Source organism: Erigeron canadensis, chromosome 3 (assembly GCF_010389155.1).
Source record: "Erigeron canadensis isolate Cc75 chromosome 3, C_canadensis_v1, whole genome shotgun sequence".
NCBI lineage: Eukaryota > Viridiplantae > Streptophyta > Magnoliopsida > Asterales > Asteraceae > Erigeron > Erigeron canadensis.
The window spans coordinates 34557203-34577725 of record NC_057763.1 but is presented as its reverse complement, the minus strand read 5'-3'; the positions used below and the strand labels follow the sequence as shown (position 1 = coordinate 34577725).

Here is a 20523-nt window from a genome sequence, read left to right as displayed (position 1 = left end):
CTCCGAGAAAGCAAAAAAAATTAGGACCCGAGACAAAAAAATAATAATAAAAAACCCTAAAAAATAGTCGATAACTTCATCACTAGATTAATCAAATCTTATCTTATATATAATAAGGAAAATTTTGATTACATCATTATGTTTAGGGAAACTTACTTGGCATATTTAGATTTTTTTCTTATCAACTAACTTTTTTATATAAATGTATTTATGACATCATATCAAATTTTCATTTTTAATCCATCATTAAGAAGTTTCTCAAAAATAATCAAACTTAATGTAAAATAACATATTTTTGAAGATCCAATATCAATTTTTAAGAATAACATCTCATTATGTTTATTTTCATTCTCCTTTTAACTTGATCATTATCATTTTTTACAATTTAAATTTGATTTCAAAAAACATGTGTTACGTTACTTAATTTAGTTTTGTTTTCTTAATTATGTTTTATCTTTATTAGTATGAGTTCAATAATAATAGTTAGACATTCGTATTATCGTATAGTAAAAGAAGTACAAGTAAGATGTATAATTACTATCTATTTGATCAACACATTTACGTTTATGTCCTACGTAAAAACATTTTAGCTTGAGTGTTAGTCACCTATTTTAGAATTTTCAGTTGTGGCGTGATAATGATTCTACGGTTCTTTATTTTTGTTGTCAATTTTTATAAAGATGTATGTAGTGTTGCATTTTTTTAATACATATTTTGTATGCTTATTACCTAAATACCTATGATATGTCCAGGTATTATCCGGGATGATGAGCTAGTAACAAGTAAAAGAAATTAGCGATCAATTACAAGTCCATACTGGAAAGCTTGTAATGCCTTATCTAATATTAAGTAGTCAAACAAAAGTTCTAAAAAAGGTCCATAAATATTGAAACAATATCAAAACCATTAACAATCAGATTTCTATGCCCTTTATCTAGTATTACTTGTTTATCTAATAATACGTTCTGCTTTGTGATTCTTTTTATTCATGGCACCTAACTACTTTTTGGGCCCCTCCACTATTAAGCCCTAAGCTCATGCGTCTTTTGCCTTGCCTCAAAGCCGGGCCTGATATAGATAATAAAGATTAGTTTTTAAAGTCCTTGTTTCGTTAATAGAAATTTTACCTAGTACCCCCTGTGCTTTTCGAATCAATAAATTTTGGGTCTGTCAACTTTTTGTTTTTATAGGGTTAAGATAAGATGCAAATTTTATTTTATTGACTTATTGTGTAACATTATTATTGATTAAATTAGTTTTCAATTACCCCTTAACTATTATAAGATTTACAAAATGTTATGTTAGCTTTTGAATTGTAAAAATACATTATAGTATCAAAGTTCTTCTTATCGATTTACTTTGTTATATAAATTTCAAATTTGATACTAGGATATTGATGTTTTTATTTTTAATCTTTATGCTTTGAAATATGAATAGTATGTAATCGTTAAAAAAAACATGTATGTAGATTGTTTTTCACGAATCTCTCCTTTAATCTAATTTATAACCTTGTTTAGAAGATCACAAATGGTGTATTCATGAATCACAATCTTTCCATGACTTTATCATTGGAAAAAAGAAATTTTCAAGCCCCCCTAACAAAAAAATATTTGCTCCACCTCTGGTCATCAATACAATGTTTTATTGCTATTAATACTGTAAATTAGTTTGGCTACCTTGATAAGTGATCATTTCCATGTGTATTAGTATTATATAAAACAACAATGTCCTAATATATTATTATCCGTGGTTTTCAAATGGGCTAAATGGGTTTCGAGGGATTGTATGTGGAGGGCGTCCATGGACCGAATCTCGACTATGGTTGCTCTAAAAGCTAGAAATGTCGTATTTGACAATACGGATTGCATATTATGTGAAGGGGCTGAAGAAACTATGGAACACATTCTTTGTTCTTGTGACATGGCGATAACGATATGGCATAGAGTTAGCATTTGGTGTAAGGTTGATCCTCTTTTCTTTTTTTCGGTTAAAGACATTCTTAGTATCAAGGAATATATGGATCTTGGGAAAAATACCAAAAAGGTTTTCAAAGGAATTATTTTTGTGTCGTGTTGGTGCATTTGGAAGGCAAGGAACAATAGAAGATTCAATGAAGGAACGACTAGTGTTGAGAAGGTTTTTCAAGATGTCAAGGCTATTAGTTTCCTTTGGTATAAGTATAGAGCCGGCAAATATAGCATAAGTTGGCAAGATTGGAATTTGTTTAATATTTGTATGTAGGTGTATATTGTATCTGTGACGCCGCCGCCCCAATTGGTGTGGCGGCGATTGTTGTGTGAATAATACTTACTTTTCAAAAAAAAAAAATTATTATCCGTGGTTGTAGCGCGGAGCGTATATAAATAGATTATTCATAGCACATAATTTAATAAAAAACATTTATATTAATGCAACACTTACTCAAATAGTTTGTATAAAATTTACATAAAATGCTAAATTAAACATATATTCATCATCTTATATTTTACTCGTATTTACCAAACTAAATGGGTCTGAGCTCCAAAAAGACTTAAAACACCCATGGTGATGGTTCATCCGTTCATGTATGTATATGATTATGTTGGACAAGGTGTACATTATTACGTTTGAGAAATTGTGAAGTCTTGAAAATGTACATTGTGTTTAGAGAGTTGTAAAAATCAAGTTATTTTTTTAATATATAGGTACTGGAGACTGCAAATCACTAGCTATGTAATTATAAAAGTAATCAAACTGGGAGTAAAACTGTTCATGAAACCCAAAACGACTCTCTCTCCATACTCCATGTTACCCAATAACAGCGCATGTCAATGATGTTGCTAAGTGCAAAATCCACAATTCTAACAACGAAAACCACATATAACCAAATCCGCCAACAATTACACGAACTAGGACAAAAGTTAACCGATGCTATCTTGTAATCCACATATGTTATCACATGATCACGAAATGTCCAACATCTATAGACTCACTATATGCATCACCACTAACCTCTACGTTGTGAAGTTCAAGATAAGCCTTTTGTTCTGCAAGCAGTTTCTCTCGTTCACTTACCTGCAACAACCAAACCATCATAACTTTTAGCCAAAAAAAGAAGTCAAAATGTATGTGGGATGAGAATGATTAAATGTGTACTACTCGAGGTGACTCTTTTTTGGTAAGTTTGCCTTTATGCCCCTCTATTGAATTCATGCAAGCAGCAACCGCTTGATTAAGAATTTTGATCCCTTGTTCCTGTACATAACCACAAAAGCCCCATCAACTATATCAGATCTCACTATTGCAATACTAAAATGAAGCAGAGATTATAAAATAAATAATAAGATAATCCAATTGATGCTAGATACCTTGTCTAGAGTCCGAGTAATAATAACATATATAGGTGCAGCAACCAATTTCATTTTCACTGGGCACTCCTTGGTGCTAACCGCTTCAGCTTTTCGCATGGCTTCCTGTTACCACAAACAACACTTCAAACTTCTGCAGTCTCTATGTGAAGTACAACATCAATTCCATTTTCTGAGAGTAATACCTTAATGTGGAGGACACCGTCATATTCAAAACATGTCATCTCAATATATGCACTTAGATTTACTGGTTTTGGGGTCATTTGTCTTCTAATCTTTGTAACCAAAGCCTCTTTCACATCCTTTGATATGGCAGGAACCACCTTAGTCACCTACAAAATCAAAAAAAAAAACTACCTGGTTTTTACTATGATCACCATAGCCAATGGTCAATAGCCTCAACTTGCATAACTAACTACCTCCATCCCATCTGCACCAATTTCTCTAAGTTCGCGATTCAGTGGCTTAAGCACGTAATCAGGATCATTAACAATACATTTGAATGCCTGCATACAGCAAGGGAAACTGTTAACATACATAACTGTACACAAATAAGATCAAAGCTTCACAAGTCATAAGATATCTAACCTCAAATGCATGACCATACTTTTGGTATAAAGGCCAGCCAACATGGATGTACAAATCCTGTCATACATTATTTGTATTTTATAAGGCCTTGTGTTGAATAAAAGAGCAACACATATAAATAGTCAATAAGCACAGGACCAGAAAACAGAGAGACTAATTCACAAAACAAATAAAAGACTATGAAAGCTATTTCCAATGCTGACGAATTCACAAAAGTCAATAAACAGGGGAAAGAATATGAAGAAAACATGCAACTCCCACAAGGAGAAACTTATTCTAAATAATTTTTTTAAGAAGGCAATTATCTCACACAATTCCACAGATATTTACATTTGTCCAACATTGGACTTGAACCCACAACCTATTGGTTAACGGGTCATCTCACAAACTTCTAGGCAAAAGCCATATTCTGATAGTAACAAATCTGCTAAACTTTTCAAACATCGATATAACGATTTTTGGAAATGGAGAGAGACCGCCTCATTTTATCTTTCTAAGCAATCAGATAGAGAAAAGGAGCATATGTAACGGATGTGGCTATGGCAAAACAGGGTCCAAGTATATTCAAATCAAAGTAATAACATGTATTAGTTTCAATACATATATACAACAATTTACATTGTGTGGAAGGGAAACATTATCACGCGTGAAGCTGAAATTATTGGTCTTCAAAAAATTTTAATATGCTGTAAGTTCAACCTGATGGTTAGGGACGAGTATACTTGCATTTGGGATTATATGAAGTACAATAAAACAAGACATGGATGGAAACTACTATACTTGGCATATAAAAAGGAAGCAAGATCCCAACAGCTCAAGGTCCCTATGTTTGTATAATTGTATCTCATGGAGAGTTGGAAGTTGGACTCTCAGACTCTTTACAAATGTGTTATACTAACATCAAGAATGAAGAAAAAATCATATAAGAGCCAAAAACAAATGAAGTAGTTAATTGTCAATTTTAAATTCTACTTCAAATTCTATATCAAGAGTTATTTTTATCATTGCCTCCCTGCTTTTCCCTGACACTTTTTTGTTTCTTACCTTTTCTAACTTTAAGTCTGAACTACAGGAACTAATATATGAGAAAATATATCTTACATATATAGAAGCATATCTTACCTAGTAACTTCCTAAATGGAAGTTATGTATCTTCCACCATTGATGCAACAACCACAACATAATGGATACATGAGTAGCATATTAGCAGCAGCTAAATGTTATGGTATAATACGATACCCATTGTCACTCTCTCCAGCCCTCACAAAGATCTAGAGTTGCCTACAATTATGAAAACATCTCTTATAAACTTGTGCACCTACAATGCAGGAATCAAATACATAACATTAATCTCTCGAAACAACTCATGTGGTTGATGATTGAAACATCCATACAGACCTTTCATGGTGAAATAGACCAAATGTTATAATATTCAAACAAAGATTCACTGGAGAACATAACACTGATTCTTCGAAGTTATAACTATATACATAAAGCCTTCTGAATTTGACTGACCTAAATGAATGGCAAGGGGATATTCGCCCAAATTATTGAGAACTGATTCAAGAAAATGAACTTGAACTGAATAAATTACTAAAACAGTAAAACATTACAGATCAATCAAACCCAATTCAGACCTTTTTTCTACAAGTTTTGTTAATCCAAACATCAACAATTTTTTGTAACATATTACTCTCAATTAACATCTATCAGCTATGAAACTGTTCGACAGAAGCTAAATATTGGTAATATTCTAGTAAGCATGATCATAAAATTTAACAAGTACAGAGAAGATGGTAACACAGAGTATGATACTACCACAAGTTTAATGCACCCTACAACATTCACCGGCTATCATATCGCAACATCTATTCATACAGGCTAAAATTCTAGGACCATAAGCATAGAGACTTTTGAATCTCACTGGCCTAATTTAAGAGAATGGATATTTGTCCAACTTATCTCAAAATCCACAAAATTACTGTTATATAGCTAAACAAGTTATCACTTGACGTATAAGACATTTTATACAGATCCTCCACAGTGCAACAGCTCAATGCCAGTATCAACACTACATATCACAAGTCACAATCATGACATCTATTCAGACAAGCTTACAATCATACTCCATATTAATCCTTTTAAATTTCACCGTCCTACATTCATGAAAACGCATACTCTTAACCAATTTATCTCGAAAAACACAAAATAACCGTCGAGAATATGCAGAAGTTTAACAAACTTAACATGATACACTTTCAATTACTAATACATCATAGATCAAATGAGAACTACTTGCATCATCAATATGTGTTGATCGAAAAAATCCCGTAACGTCTATGAATAGCATCTATCAAGTATAACACTATGCACCACAGGTTACATATATCTATACGAATATCGATATCAATAATATGATAGTAAATTAAGCATGATCATAATAAAGTATAACTTTAGAGCAGAAAAATTAAACTTACTTCCAGATCAACATTCATAGTTTTAGAAACGTGACGCATAATCGAGTGCACAAGCTTGCTCTTAGCATATCTCTCTTCACAAACTTTAATATCGTTTTTCGTTAACCGTTTTTTGCTCAAATAGATATAACCTTTCTCAGCATCATCATCAAGCACTATAGCAGGTTCGATACGACCGGCTTGAACTAAGCTTCCAACACTTCGAGTACGGCATCGCGAGAGATCCGATAACAGAATTATACCTTCAATGTTGTTGTATTCGAGTAGAGCCACGTGAGTTGTTACATCTAGGATTTTTTTTACCTGAATCATAACCGGAGTATTTACCTCCGGGAAACGAGCTTCATACATCCGGCAACCGGAATTTGGTGGAGAGATTGGTGACATGTTTGCATTTGAAGAAAGGAAAATGAAAATGTTTTAGTTCTCGGCGTTTTGGGGTGTGAAGGTGAGAGGTGAACTTGAAATTGCTATTTATAGTGGCGATCATCTGAAAGTGAATTTGGGGGTAAAATGGATGAATGGGGAAAAAAATAATTTAAAAATACTTCGGCAAGTAATGAACATAAACTATCCAAGGTATGAACACGGTATCCATGGGTACCGTTTCCAAAAATTGGTAAAAATGTAAACACTTTTATCCTTACATGACTATATTTTTACGTCTTTGACATGTGTGTCTCCCGGTAAAGTGGATGAATGTTAGAAGTTTTTTTTATCACGGAAGTGCGAAATTATTAAAAATTCAAAACTACAAGATAATGATTACTAGCTCCATAGTTGATAGATTCTTACACTAGAGTCGAATTAAAAAACGAGGCAGACTCTTTAGCTGAATCCTATTTGCTCCCGAATCTTATGAGTTGGGGTGTGGCTCGGTCTAAGTCAAGGGGAAGAACAATGAATCAATGATTGTAGTAATTTTATAGTTATAACTAGGTTTTTTTAACATGTGTTACACAAACTGTCATAAATTTCTACAAATAATTTAACAAAAGCTTAATGATCAACTACTTAGAATGGTTAATTTAATATATTAATTTGTATGTATGCTTAAGTTGTTAAGTGTAGAATTCTATCCACACGATGTACTTGTTGTTATGATTTTTTTATTTTATTTTAAGAAACATGAGACCTTCCAAATTTATACAAGTACGCAGGCCTCATGCGCGAGTACATATGTCCGGATTAAATCATATATTTAACTGGTCAAATGGATAAAACTAAAAAATAAAAAGTAAATAAGTGGTCAGGCACCCTTAATGCCCATGAAGGAATTCTTTCTTCCAATCTAGGAAACCTGCAATCTTGGTCGTCGGTGAGTATGTTGTCCCAAAACCCACTAGATAATAGGCAAGAAGTCCGTCTAAGACTATGATTCGAACCTGCAGTGGGCCATGAGCGTTTGAGCACAAAGGTGGCCATCTTTAAATGGATAAAACTAACATAACTACTAAAATAAAGACGGTTAAGTTGTTTAAAAACTTAATTTATAAAACCTTTGGTCAGCCCTACAACTTAACCAATGAACTAGTAGCTCAGTGGTACCTGTCTCCGTTTATGCATGGGACCCATGGAGAGACCAATTGAATACTAAGGTTGACGGTTCGAATCTCATTCGTCCTCAATAGCCATGGGTTATCATGCTCAGGAGTTTCATACGGTAGTGACCCCTTACAGGATGAGGAAGCTAGGTACAGTACCAAGGACGCAAGACTTGCGTGTTCCTTCCAAAATACACGTTTTGAATATTGATTACATTTTAAAATGTTCAACTTTTTAATTGGGAATTGGTTATTAAAATTTATTTAACTCGTTAAGCATTTAAGTAATTGGTGACCATACCGAGTGTTGGGGGTTAAATGTTACACTATATATGATCTTTGACTTTAATATCTTGACCAACGAATGATATTACTGACAAACATGTACTGAATGAATTATTGTTTCCAAAGATTTATTGCAGGATATTAGATTAACTTTGCAGTTCAACATCTTGCAATGGCTACAGTTCAAGACATCGGAAGATATTTCAATAAGTTGAGTAATCATAACGGCCATATTTGAAATTATGTCAGCATGTGTAGATGAAATTACCAGGTCAACCTAAAAACTCAGACTTGAAGAAGACTACCACAAGTGTCAAATTGACTCAATGTTCATATGTTACCAAGTCATCAAAACTTGCTGAAGAGGCTATGAGTATCCCGGATATTTCGAGAAGTTAGCTCGTTTAGCTTATAAATACCGTGTTTATTGATCGATTTTAGGCAATTGATTCACTTGTATTCACACACACTTTTGCTCTCACTCTTGCTCTCAATACACTTGGAAACAATCGATCAAACCACTTTTCACTTTGTATTTAATTTCAATCATTAATAAAAGTACAACGGCACCTTGAATATTTGATCACTTTTAAACCCAATGGGTAACCTGGAGTGTCAGCTTGAATATATTCGGTTGACATTAATTCTTCCCAGCTTCTAACATCAACTTGTAAAGTTCAAATCCTCCTCGGTGGCAACCAGGCATTCTGGACGACATGTTCTCCAACTCACTCTGATGATTATAGAAGAAAGATCAACAATGCTGTACAGCAAAATGATATAAAAAGTTATTGTCACTAGAAACTGTATGATAACTTACAGGTTGAATAGTATAGAGTTTTGTTGACTCATAGCCATCTTGCGCACTAGAATAGAGTTGTTGAATTTCTGTTGATAGAAGATTGCACTTGATAAAGAAGAAAGCAGTTGGTCTGACATTCAAAACCCTTCGGGATATACCAATGAACACTGGGTCACTCTACACCAAGTCAAACAATAAAACATTAAGACCTTTTTTCCACCAAACTTACAGAACTAAAACTTAGGACCATAAGTGCCTAAAGTTGTTCAAATCTAAACAATGAGACCAGTTAGCTATCAAGAAGAACAAACTTTCCCTGCAGGAGTAATTTATTAAGCAATCATCAGAGATGGGATTTTGACCCACTTACTTATTAACGGGTCAATTTAAATTATAATTTATCACTAACATGTCAAATGTGTGAAATAAAGCAAAACCTTCAAAAATAGAGTCAAATGGGTTGAAAGTCACCGAAATGCCTTTTTTATTTCTTATGCATAAAACCTCATAGTTAATTAAATCGTATTCACAAAATTGGATTATTACTTAACATTACAGTTTTATAGTCATATTGACATCCTAATAATTTGACAAGTTTTTTTGGGTCAATCCAACCCATTTTGACCCAAATCTGTTACCCAACTCATCCATTTGCAACCTCTGGGAATCATGAAAAAAGGCCCAATGGTATTTATAAGGACAAGTTGGATAAATACTCACCAAAGTTACTGCATGTACTCCTATTTCTTCGACCACTTCACGGACAATGCTATCAAACATCTCCTGGGATACTTTACTATTTGTCAACTCTGAGTTCTGCAACTCGTTTTCAAACTCATGTGATACGATACCAACTTCTTCAGGCTGTATATCATAAACAAGTAAAAAATAAAAAATAAAACAACTATACATGACCAAGTCGTAATAGTCCAGGTTTACTCATCAAACTAACAAAAAGATAGTTACCACTATACATGCTTACATAGAGTTCCTATACATTTTCAAGAAGAGAAGTAATAAAGTTGCATCTCACAGAAGTTAAGAAATTACTACTCATGCACCTCAGGATGGCCACCTGGAAAGACAAGATATCCGGGAAACTCTCCAACATTATTACTTCTTTGGAGCACAAGTATTTTATTGTCAGATGTTTCCACAACTGCACCATTACCCAATGGACTAGATGTGTGTTGACACTGCTCACAATCATCTGCAAAAAAGGTCAGATGTAATGTTTCCCGTGACTAACAGTAACTTTACAGCTGAAGTATGTACATGCATGATCTCGTTACCTTCAGATGGAACAATAAACTTTTCCCATAAAGGATTTAAGTTTGTCCCCACAAAAGTCCTGACATAGTAAGATGACATAAAACGTCAGGCCGCCATTTCTAGAGTAAAAAGAAGATACACCATTTACATTAATAAGGTATACAAACTACATAAGCACATAGAGATATAGAGTGGGAACCTATAATCTGTTAGACCAAGGTGAAGGCATACATGAGTCTCCACGCCATAGTGTCCTCCATACTAAGTTGCAACAAGCACTATATAGTAAGAACAATGTATATAATACTTGCACTGAATAAAGTTCAACCTTAGATTCTACTAACTTATAACACATCCAAATTATTGATGTGTTCAACAGGCAAAATGAGCATGAAGCCATTTTTTTTTTGTTCAAGCTCAACTGCTTCTTCTATATGTTGCAGCAGCTGAGCAGCCTCATTCTTGCACCACGGCCCTTTTCAAAAATTAAGATTTGTCAAACCATGCAACAAGTTTAGGTAAGATAGTTCTATTGTTTTAATTTATTTCCTTTCAGTTTCACTTGTGTTTGTTCACCAAACTTGTAAGATTTTATTTTATTAAGAAGTTCTGTCTGTCAAAGGAAAAAATAAAGAGAGATAATCCTCTTTTCTATCTAAACACACTATGTATATATGGTTCAAGGAGCCGAACCGTTCTTTCAGAAATTATCATCTTTTCTAAAAACACTATGTATATATTAATTATTTGATTCGCCAAGAGAAACAAATGGAGATCCCAAAATTGTCAGAGTAATGGCTGAAATGAAAATGATGTAAAACATATACAAGGAGGGATGTAATGATTATTTTTTTAGATCAAAATGGTTTTTGGTAATTTGTTCTATTTATTGGTGGCAGTGACATTAATTGGTCATAGTAAGGAAGATAACAATCAAGACAGGGACTGTACGGACATCATCTATAGGGAGCATATATAAAAAGATCATTTGAAGATCTGATGTTCCAGGCAAAAGCAGTGTTGGCACCCATGTAACATGAAATATTTAATTATTTAAACAGCTGAATGTGTTAAAGACTAGGTGTTAATTATTAGATAAATCCACACACCCGGAACTTTTTCCCGTTGAACAAGGATGTGCTTTTTTGAACCCTTTGCTCCCATATCTGAAAAGTACAATATAAAATAAAAGAAGATGAAACGTTATTAGCTACCCAAAAATATCATTTATGCAATCTTATTTTCATTGACAGAAAGAAGCGCCACTGAAAGAAAAATATACCATGAAAATATGTTGAACCAAGAATATCTAACCATCTAGGTGAATACTACAACCAACAAACTATATATTTATGCTACTCAAGCAGCAAGGTGATATACTCATGCTACTCAAGGAAGAAGATAACTTTCTCATTAGTGTACAATCTAGTCTTTAACTAAATTCAAGTGACCATTTTTTCCCCCTAGGTCCTTACTCAATCTATCATCTGCAATATGCAGTCAACTGATCCAAGCAGCTTTATGAACAGAGATCAAGATACAGAGAATAAACATACATTCCAAAGGCTCACCACACTGCAAATCATATTGTAAACATAGTTCCAACTTCCAACTTTTAATCGATCGTGGAACTTAGGTGTGTATGTCATGTTCTAATTATTTTGCTTGCAAAAAATATCGTCTATCTTGGACTCCCTCATTGTATTTCAAAAGCGACTATAGTTCATTTTATGATGCCGTCAATAATTTGTTGTTTATCTACTTTTTGCTCTTAATAGGTCCTTGCTGTTTATTTTTCTCAAAAGATATATAGAAATGGTTTACGACTTCGGGCATGGATAACTCTATCAAAAGACCTGCACTCATCCAATCAACCAACAAGAATTAATTTATACATATATTGCATTCTCAAGTCTTTGTCTTGTTAGTGATGGACGGAATAATGTATAAACACAAAAGAATACAAAAGTAGTGTAATATATAAATACAAAAGAGCAAACAATACTAAATGATTCAATAAAGTATAGCAATAAGAAGAAGAATACCTCAGCAATGGAGTTTTCTAAGTCAATGTCAGGATGCGGAACTCTATCAAACGACACATCAAAATTCACTGATACCTATAATCAAATGATAGGAAAAAATCACCAAAATAATCAACTCACTCGTGACACATGCATCGTGGGTGTCCTTCACGAATGCTGGTAAAAACTAACACAAAAGACTACTTGCAAGGTTCCTTTTTTTTTTTTTTCAATTCAGATTTGTCCTGTTTTTTCAGAATCCAGAAAATAATTTTCCCAGTGAGTTACACCTCATCACCCACACCATTACAGCCATCCTTGAAATCTGAGGGTGGGTACTACCAGACTAGGTTTCTAATGGTTGACTATGATTTTTACATTATATGCTAATGATTCGATTCGGTCAATATGCAAAAATATTTTCTTTCTGAGACTGATTGATAAATTTGTTAACTTTTTAATCAGTTGATTATTTGGTTTAAGAATTAAATTAAGGAATGTAATCATTTGTATTAATCAAAGAGTAACTATCTATATATAGATTATTATATATAGATATAGATACAGATACAGATACAGATACAGATACAAGAGGTTTTAAAATGTAAAAAAAAAAAAAAAGGAAGAGTGAGTGGTAGTGTTACCTGTGAAGGAGAGAGACCAGAGGGGCATGAAAGTAGAAGCTTATATGCATTCTCCATCTTCACTCTTCCCCACCTCCCTTTCACTGTTTTAATCAAATCTTTTTTTTTTTAAAAGTTGGGACAATGGCATATATACCCAAATATACTATCTAAATCGCATATATTCCCAACTAAAAATTTAAATTACAAATATACCCAATTTCAATATCCCAAACCAATTCATCATCAATCTTTGTCTATACGTATACATATATGTATATCATATATCAAGTATGTATATACTTTCAAATAACAAAGAATTGGTGCATCTAAATCACATATGTGTATACACCAATATATAGATTTTCTCACCCCTTTATGATGATGATGATATTGAAGGGAATTAAATGAATTAGATTTTGATTAGATCGATTGTTGTATTTGACATGCATATACATTAATTAAAAGTGACGAATTTTTATTGTAGTTACCGAATAAATAGAGCTCAATTTCGTTTGTTTGGATTTTTCATTTTTGGTGAATTAAGTGTTCAAGTCATCAAGTGGAGGTGGAGAAAAACTGCTTGATAAAATAGATATAAATGGGTAATTATGTATTTAAAAGGATGAATTGGGTATATTTGTAATGCTAAACAAAATGAAGACCTCAAGATAAAATGCATTTGACTCTTTTTGTACGTAGCTTTGTGTTCGTTATATATCAAGTTACCAACAAACTATAATGCCGGTTGCAATCAACAAGCTATAAAAAAATCTTCCATTATTTTGGAATGAATGATATAAAGATGTTCTATTTTATTTTAGTACAATTGTGGGGTCAACAAAAACACATGACAATATATGATTTGTTTATGTCATTTTTTACTATGTTTTAGTAGATGATAAGAAAAAATTGACCAATGTGGTATACTGTATTATTTTGTAAGTGTCTATATTTGAATATAGAGGTTTAAATGTGACTATTAGAGTAATTTTTCCTAATATATATAGATATTGGACATTTTAGCTTTACGGCTTCCGTTTACAAGCTACAAAAATTATCTTCAATATATTTGCAACTTTATTGTCAGTCATCTCAAGTATATCTTTAATTATTTTTTATTCAAGTTTTTTTTTAATTTAATTAAACTAGATTTTAGACTCATATCCAGTAAACAATATTACATTTTCACATTTAAGTCATAAAAGCATACAATTTTAAAAAAACACGGTTTTAAGTGTTATACTTTGCAAGTTGTGGTACAATAATCATAGGTTCCTCACTGTCATTATTAGCCTAGACATATTGATGGAATTGTTTGTCATAGTCATTCCACAAGGCACATACTATATATAATAATTTCTCCATTATAGAATATTTTGAAACAGATGTACTCATAATGTGATATTATTAAGAAAAATAATTAAGAATTAAAATATAAACATATTTGTGATCCTGTACTTGACACTCAAATATATGTATTTAATCATGATGCACGTTCATAACACGCATATGTTTATTTTTAATCACTTGTTCTATGATAATATGATAACAATTATGATTATTTTTATATTATTTGATAACAATTAGGACTCTTCTAATATTTGTTAATAAGTCATTAGGTTTTCAAATTATTTTTTGTAGAAAATATTTCATATGTTAAATTTTTTTTGTTTAATTAAATGATTGTAAATTTTAAAAAATTCTCTCAAGTTGATGGCTAAAAATAAATATAAATAAGTATTCAGGGTTAAAAAGTGTAAATTATTGATGGAAAACAAAAAAATGTAAATTAATGAAACTTTTTCTACAAATTAATATAAATATTAATATAATAATATATTTAGATAATGATTATTATGATTTTTAATTTGTAATTTATCTAAATGATAACATTATCAAAAGTCAATTTAATGAAATCGAACGATGTGATTGGTTAATTAGTTATTAGTTCAATTGTCTTATAGTATATATTAAGATTAAGATAACAAAAACAAAATGCACCCTTTCGATTTGGAACAGGAACCATCTTTCGATTTGAATACTTGTATTATAGTTAAATTAAATGCTTGTGTTTAGCAATAAATTTATTTAATTAGTAGCTCGGCTAGTTGAGTCAACGCAGGAATTCTATATGAGAGAATTTGGTTTGGTGTTTTCTTGGATGTTCGATGTAGTAGTGTCTAATTTAGACAACCTACCAATGTTTTAAATATCGGTATTTTGGTCGTATCGGTCGAGTACCTGATACCGGTATTACTGGTATACCGGCCGGTACGTATCAGCACGATAATTTATTTTTTGTATTTTTATTTCTATAGAAATCTTACAAAACTTGTTACAATTTAACGTAAATAGTCAAAATACAAGTACAATCCACTAAAAATTAATACCAAATAGGTATTTCATAACAAAATATAAATTTTAAAGTTTACAAATAACAAGACATAACATTAAAGTATCAAAAAATAATTTTTAAAAAAATTCAAAAAAAAAAAATCAAAATACCGGTATTACCATTCCGGTAATACCGAAAATACTGGTCGTTATTGAATAGTGAAAATATCGGACAAAATACCGAGATAGTTATACCAGGGTACTACCCGGTATCCGGTATTCCGGATAATACCGACCAGTATGTACCGATATTTAAAACAATGCAACCTACCTTTGGATAGTAAGAGCCGGGTTTAAAAAATTTTTTTGTTGTTGTTTCTTTAATATAATACTCCGTAACAATACTACTTTTAAGCCCATTAAATTTAAAATATTAAAATACAAAAAAAAAAAAAACAGAGCAACATGCGATTGGTTAAAAAACATATCATTCCTTTTAGAATACTGCTATTTTTTACACACAATTTCTCATAAAAATCACATAACATTAAAACAAAGATAGATAAAAGAGAATTACAAACCAAATAACACACACAAATTAATCATAAACAAACTAATAAGCAAGATACACTGTGAAATGAAGTAATGTCTCGGTACCATCATTGTTTTGCTGGTCTGTACCCTGGAATGTTTTCACCACAGCATGTCCCTTAGCATTCACATACTTCCCAGTGCCACCCATCACGGCCAACTGTGACTCAGCCACCGCGCTCCTGTGAACACCCATAAAGCTCAAACTATCGATGTAACTCCCGTGCATAAACATCACAGTAAATGCCATTGTTTGACTCTTTCCATCTATTGAGCTGGATACATAGAACCCTTGTGCCTTTCCTATCAATCCTGATCCAAGCTCATGCCCTTCGGTCAACTCATCATCTATCACTGTCAATGTACCGAACATAAACTGTTGTAATGCGTTTCCTTGAGGTAACTGTCCACCGTTAATGGCTGCAAACAAGTTGTTATTGTTGTTGTTGTTGTTATTGTTGTTGCTTTGGAAAACATTTGAAGTGGTTCCACCTAGGCCGGTTAAGAATGGGAGATTGTTGTTGTTAAGGATTCCGCTGTTGCCATCACCTTGTGGAACGCCGTTGTTCACTGGTAAGTTGGCACCGTTTGGTTTAGCAAACGCGACCTGACCATTAACAGCCGGGTTAGTCACGGCTCCAGTGACTGCTTTAGCTGAGGGGTTAGACCCACCCAAAATATCGTGCATGAAGAAGGTAAGAGTGTGATCAGGACCTTCAACAGGTACCGCACCAGCACCGGAAGCTGGATTAGGTGGGATGGCGCCTAAGGGAGTCACATTCTCGTCGTGTGGCTCAGGTGCAACCACAGGGACCGCGGCTTCTGGTTCTTCAGTGAGTGTTCGAGCTGAGGTGGCTATAGAGAAGGTGGTGGCTAGGAAAAGAAGGGAGAGTAGTAGTGAAAAACAAGTGAAGGTAGAGGTTGCCATTGGAAATCCTGGATCAAGTATTGATGCTTAATTAAGATGGTTATTGTGGAATGAGATGTTTTTGAATGATGAAAGATGTGTGTATTTATAATATAGAAACAGAATGCAAATAAATGTTGTAGTTGATAACATATATGGAGTAGGTGACATAATAAGAGTTAGTAAACTAAACTTGTGTTTATTAGATACTAAACAACCACAAAAGGTACTATTCACAGAAAGTAAAGCTACTCCAATCAGTTCTTTTCCAGATTGAACCATTCCTATATAAATTGATTGAGGTTCAAACTTATGCTACTATTCAAACAAGTCAAACTGAGAAAACCAAGCTAAAAAAAAGGGTGGTGATAATTATGCACTAACATGCAAACTAAGGTTGCACAGAGTGATTTATATAATAATTAAACGTTTAGCGTAAAATGTGGTTTAGTTACCACTCCCAGAAGGAGAAAAAAAACAATAATCACAAATGGGTCAGACGGGTCAAACGTCGGTTTTTTAAAAAACCGACCGCACTACTACTTTCTCAGATAGTTACACTACTAGTATTACAATATTAACACCATATCTTTGTAATCGTACATAAGATGTAAGAAAGTAACTACTTATAAGTAATTTAGTGACACAACAAGTGTTTGCGGGTCAACTCAACCAATGCTAAAAACTACTCGTTTCAAACCAACTGCTTGCCTAATTATCAAACTTGCAGCTAGGCCTTTGCCACATTTGGCCCTAACAATCTCGGATCCCGATTCACTCTTTTTAAATTCTTTATCACAAGTTTACAACTTACAATATAGTTAATATAATTTTGTACATTATATATAAGTCTCCAAAAGGTACGTACCAAACAATCTCTGATGCTAACTAGCCTTTTGGCTCGTTTAAAGGGGGAATACACATACTATCAAAAACTGTCATAAGTTCTATATTATGATTTCAAGCATCACTTGCAGCTCCCCATCTCATGGTATATAGTCTCGTTAGATAACTATTACCCGAAACTCATCACCACACATCCGCCCACTACTGATCAAATCAATGTAATATTTCTATCATTTGGTCATCATTAAAGCCTTGAATGGTAAGCAATATTTGAATCTATATTTTCCGGAGCTTTTGTAAAGATGGGTTGCTTTCCATTTTTTGTCAAAATGGGTTAGCCGGTCTCATCACAGTAAATGAAACTTCGATGGGACCAGCTATTATCAAAGATAATGAAAAAGTAACCCATTTTACTTTTTTGTGAAAAACTCATATTTTTCCAGGGGTAACTTTTGAGCCAAATTAGTCCATAGAACTATAGAAGTTCTCATAAAGCCCACCTTCTACAAAGACTGAACAAACTTAAAACCACATGGTCACTGGAACACTTGAATATTGGCCCGATTTTCAGGACTGAGTTAACAATCAACAACATTGAACCTATTTAGTTACTGTAGCGAATTCGGCCACAAGAAAATTGCCGCTTCTATCACCACCACACGTGCTTGCAACTAATGCTTCCCATGCCACCAAATCAGGGCTCATTCGTCTCTTCACCATTTCCTCCATAACAAAGAAAGCATCGTCCATCTTGCCATTGTTAGCCAACCCCATAACCAAACTACAAAAAGTTTCCACACGGGCACAATGCCTACTCGTCAACATTACGTTCAAAACCTTCAAACCCTCCTCAAATTCTCCATTCCTACAAAAACCGTCAACTACCATTCTATAGGTCGCTGCATTTGGCTCAAACCCGTTAACCTGCATCTCGACCAATATCTTATAAGCTTCTCCAGCTCTGCTTTCCTTGCATAGATAGTTTATCAGTATATCATACATTACAACGTCGGGCCTAATTCGTCTCTTCTTCATTTCAAGTAACAACCCTTTGGCTTCATCAAACTCCCCCCTTTTCGCAAGATCATTCATTAAAACCCCGTAATTAACTAGCCTCGCCTTACAACCTCGATACTCCATATCAAACATCATTTTCTTCGCTTCCTTAAACTTTCCTTCCAAACACAACGCCTCCATCAACAAACCATACGTTGCCGCATTAGGCTTCTTCCCTTTCTCAATCATTTCATCAAACAATCTTTTCCCCTCAACAAACTCCCCTTTTTTACACCAAAACCCAATCAAACAATTATAACTCGCCACACTCGGCTCAACTTGTCTCTCACGCATTTCATCAAACACCTTACGTGCTTCACCCCATTCCCCTTTTCTTAACCACCCTTTGATCACAACATTAAACGTAACCACATTCGGCTTAAACCCCATTTTCGGACATCCTTTAAAAACCTCTAAACCCTCACACAACCTCCCATTCTCAACCAAAACATTAATTACCGCATTAACCGACTGTAACGAGCGGTAACAATCAAAACTCGGTATCTTATGAAACAACTCAACTGCTTCATCAACTAAACCACATTTCCCATAATGTTGAATCAACCCAATGAAAAGGGGTTCTTTACATTTGACATTGTAACGTTGGAGGTCAAAAAGAAGTGAATTTACTGCTGTAAAATCTTTGTTACGTGCCAGTTTGTAAATGAGAGTTGAGTAAGATGGATAGTCGTGTTTGAAAAGGTTGGTTTGAAGATAGTCGTGGTAAATGGTGAGAGCTTCATCTGGGTTATCGATGCTTTTAAGGTCTTTGATAAATGGGATTGGATTCCGAAGGTGGGATTTCGTGGGTTTGTGTTTGTGAAAATGACGAAGGAAAGTGAGATTGAAATGTGGTTTGTGAAGAATGGACATGATTTTGACTGTCTCTTTCAAGAATGGAAGCTGTGATTTGGAATTGTGAGCTCGTTGGGAAGACAGACTCAACTTATGAAATCTGTGCCTACAGGTCAGGTATTCTTTTCTTCTTTTTTTTTTTTCTAAAATTTTTTGGTTGACTTCTGTATACTTCTAACTCAGGTCAAAAAAATTGACAATTTGACATTAATAAAAACATGAGTTAGATATTTATATAAACAAAAATAAGTAATTATAAGGATAGTAAAAAATATATATAAAGCTATCATGAACTTTGATTTGTTTACTACATGGTATAAGATTTGATTTATTGCTTCAATGAACATATGGTCAAACATTTAAATAGTCAAACTAAGAAGTCAAATAGTAACGTTCATGAGATTTTGTTAATTATAGTTCTTTTAAATGATTGTTATTTCGTGCACACCTATTTTTTTTTTAAAAGTTCGAATGGTGAGAGTCTGTTCACTTCACTTATCGGTACTTACTTATTTTGGAAGGATGTTATTCAAATTTGCACACCAATTGATATTTATCTTATGAGACCAAATTTTTTATGTGTCGTTAACCATAACTCTAATGACTATGATGAACAAAATCGTTTTGATATAAATCCAAAGATCAACTCCAAAATCTTGTATAAAACTAGCCATTTATAATCATATATCCTCTGTTTTATCGTTAAGAGTGTGACACCCAAAATCTGGCGGGAACCTAAAGACCAAAAAACAACCTATACATAGATAATACACACATTAAACAGAATCAACAACGAAACACAATCAAACAGTCAGTCAACACTTTTGATTCTTATTTTTATACTTCACACACCTTAATAACTTCTAAATTAACAATCTCCTACTTTTCATCAATAAATTTCACAACATTTTTATTCTTTTCTCAACTTTCCAATTTGAACAATGTTTGACTTTGGTTGGACTCCGCCGC

The 20523-nt window shown here is 33.2% G+C and overlaps 4 protein-coding genes across 4 annotated transcripts; all 4 read right to left on the bottom strand.

The window, feature by feature from the left end:
- Positions 1-2717: 2717 nt before the first annotated feature.
- Positions 2718-6799, bottom strand: LOC122591999 (eukaryotic translation initiation factor 2 subunit alpha homolog). Its single transcript, XM_043764217.1, has 7 exons — positions 6413-6799; positions 3936-3992; positions 3767-3853; positions 3533-3679; positions 3348-3452; positions 3139-3234; positions 2718-3054 (listed from the first exon to the last, which is right to left on the bottom strand). Exons 1-7 carry the CDS (start codon positions 6797-6799, stop codon positions 2935-2937), a joined length of 999 nt encoding a protein of 332 aa, XP_043620152.1. The 3' UTR covers positions 2718-2934.
- A 1946-nt stretch (positions 6800-8745) lies between these two features.
- Positions 8746-13126, bottom strand: LOC122591087 (nudix hydrolase 9). The gene is made up of 9 exons (XM_043763288.1): positions 12984-13126; positions 12361-12435; positions 11425-11481; positions 10515-10576; positions 10336-10394; positions 10105-10253; positions 9764-9907; positions 9062-9220; positions 8746-8974 (listed from the first exon to the last, which is right to left on the bottom strand). The coding sequence occupies exons 1-9, from the start codon at positions 13038-13040 to the stop codon at positions 8882-8884; spliced, it is 855 nt and encodes a 284-aa protein (XP_043619223.1). The 5' UTR covers positions 13041-13126; the 3' UTR covers positions 8746-8881.
- Positions 13127-15770: 2644 nt separating this feature from the next.
- Positions 15771-17714, bottom strand: LOC122591086 (dirigent protein 10-like). The gene is made up of 2 exons (XM_043763287.1): positions 17666-17714; positions 15771-16826 (listed from the first exon to the last, which is right to left on the bottom strand). The coding sequence occupies exon 2, from the start codon at positions 16816-16818 to the stop codon at positions 15913-15915; it is 906 nt and encodes a 301-aa protein (XP_043619222.1). The 5' UTR covers positions 16819-16826; positions 17666-17714; the 3' UTR covers positions 15771-15912.
- A 430-nt stretch (positions 17715-18144) lies between these two features.
- LOC122591085 (pentatricopeptide repeat-containing protein At1g07740, mitochondrial) lies at positions 18145-19674 on the bottom strand. The gene has a single exon (XM_043763286.1). It carries the CDS (start codon positions 19570-19572, stop codon positions 18244-18246), a length of 1329 nt encoding a protein of 442 aa, XP_043619221.1. The 5' UTR covers positions 19573-19674; the 3' UTR covers positions 18145-18243.
- Between the last annotated feature and the right edge of the window lie 849 nt (positions 19675-20523).

What these genes read in the sequence shown, in the direction of transcription:
- LOC122591999 (XM_043764217.1), bottom strand. Translation starts at nt 6,799, where the DNA reads ATGTCACCAATCTCTCCACCAAATTCCGGTTGCCGGATGTATGAAGCT. An exon ending in CTATGAATGTTGATCTGGAA is followed by an intron (nt 3,993 to 6,412) that starts GTAAGTTTAATT and finishes AATGTATGACAG; the next exon opens with GATTTGTACATCCATGTTGG. An exon ending in CCAAAAAAGAGTCACCTCGA is followed by an intron (nt 3,055 to 3,138) that starts GTAGTACACATT and finishes TGGTTGTTGCAG; the next exon opens with GTAAGTGAACGAGAGAAACT.
- LOC122591087 (XM_043763288.1), bottom strand. Translation starts at nt 13,040, where the DNA reads ATGGAGAATGCATATAAGCTTCTACTTTCATGCCCCTCTGGTCTCTCT. An exon ending in TAGAAAACTCCATTGCTGAG is followed by an intron (nt 11,482 to 12,360) that starts GTATTCTTCTTC and finishes TGTACTTTTCAG; the next exon opens with ATATGGGAGCAAAGGGTTCA. An exon ending in GTTTATTGTTCCATCTGAAG is followed by an intron (nt 10,254 to 10,335) that starts GTAACGAGATCA and finishes CCTTTTTTGCAG; the next exon opens with ATGATTGTGAGCAGTGTCAA.
- LOC122591086 (XM_043763287.1), bottom strand. Translation starts at nt 16,818, where the DNA reads ATGGCAACCTCTACCTTCACTTGTTTTTCACTACTACTCTCCCTTCTT.
- LOC122591085 (XM_043763286.1), bottom strand. Translation starts at nt 19,572, where the DNA reads ATGTCCATTCTTCACAAACCACATTTCAATCTCACTTTCCTTCGTCAT.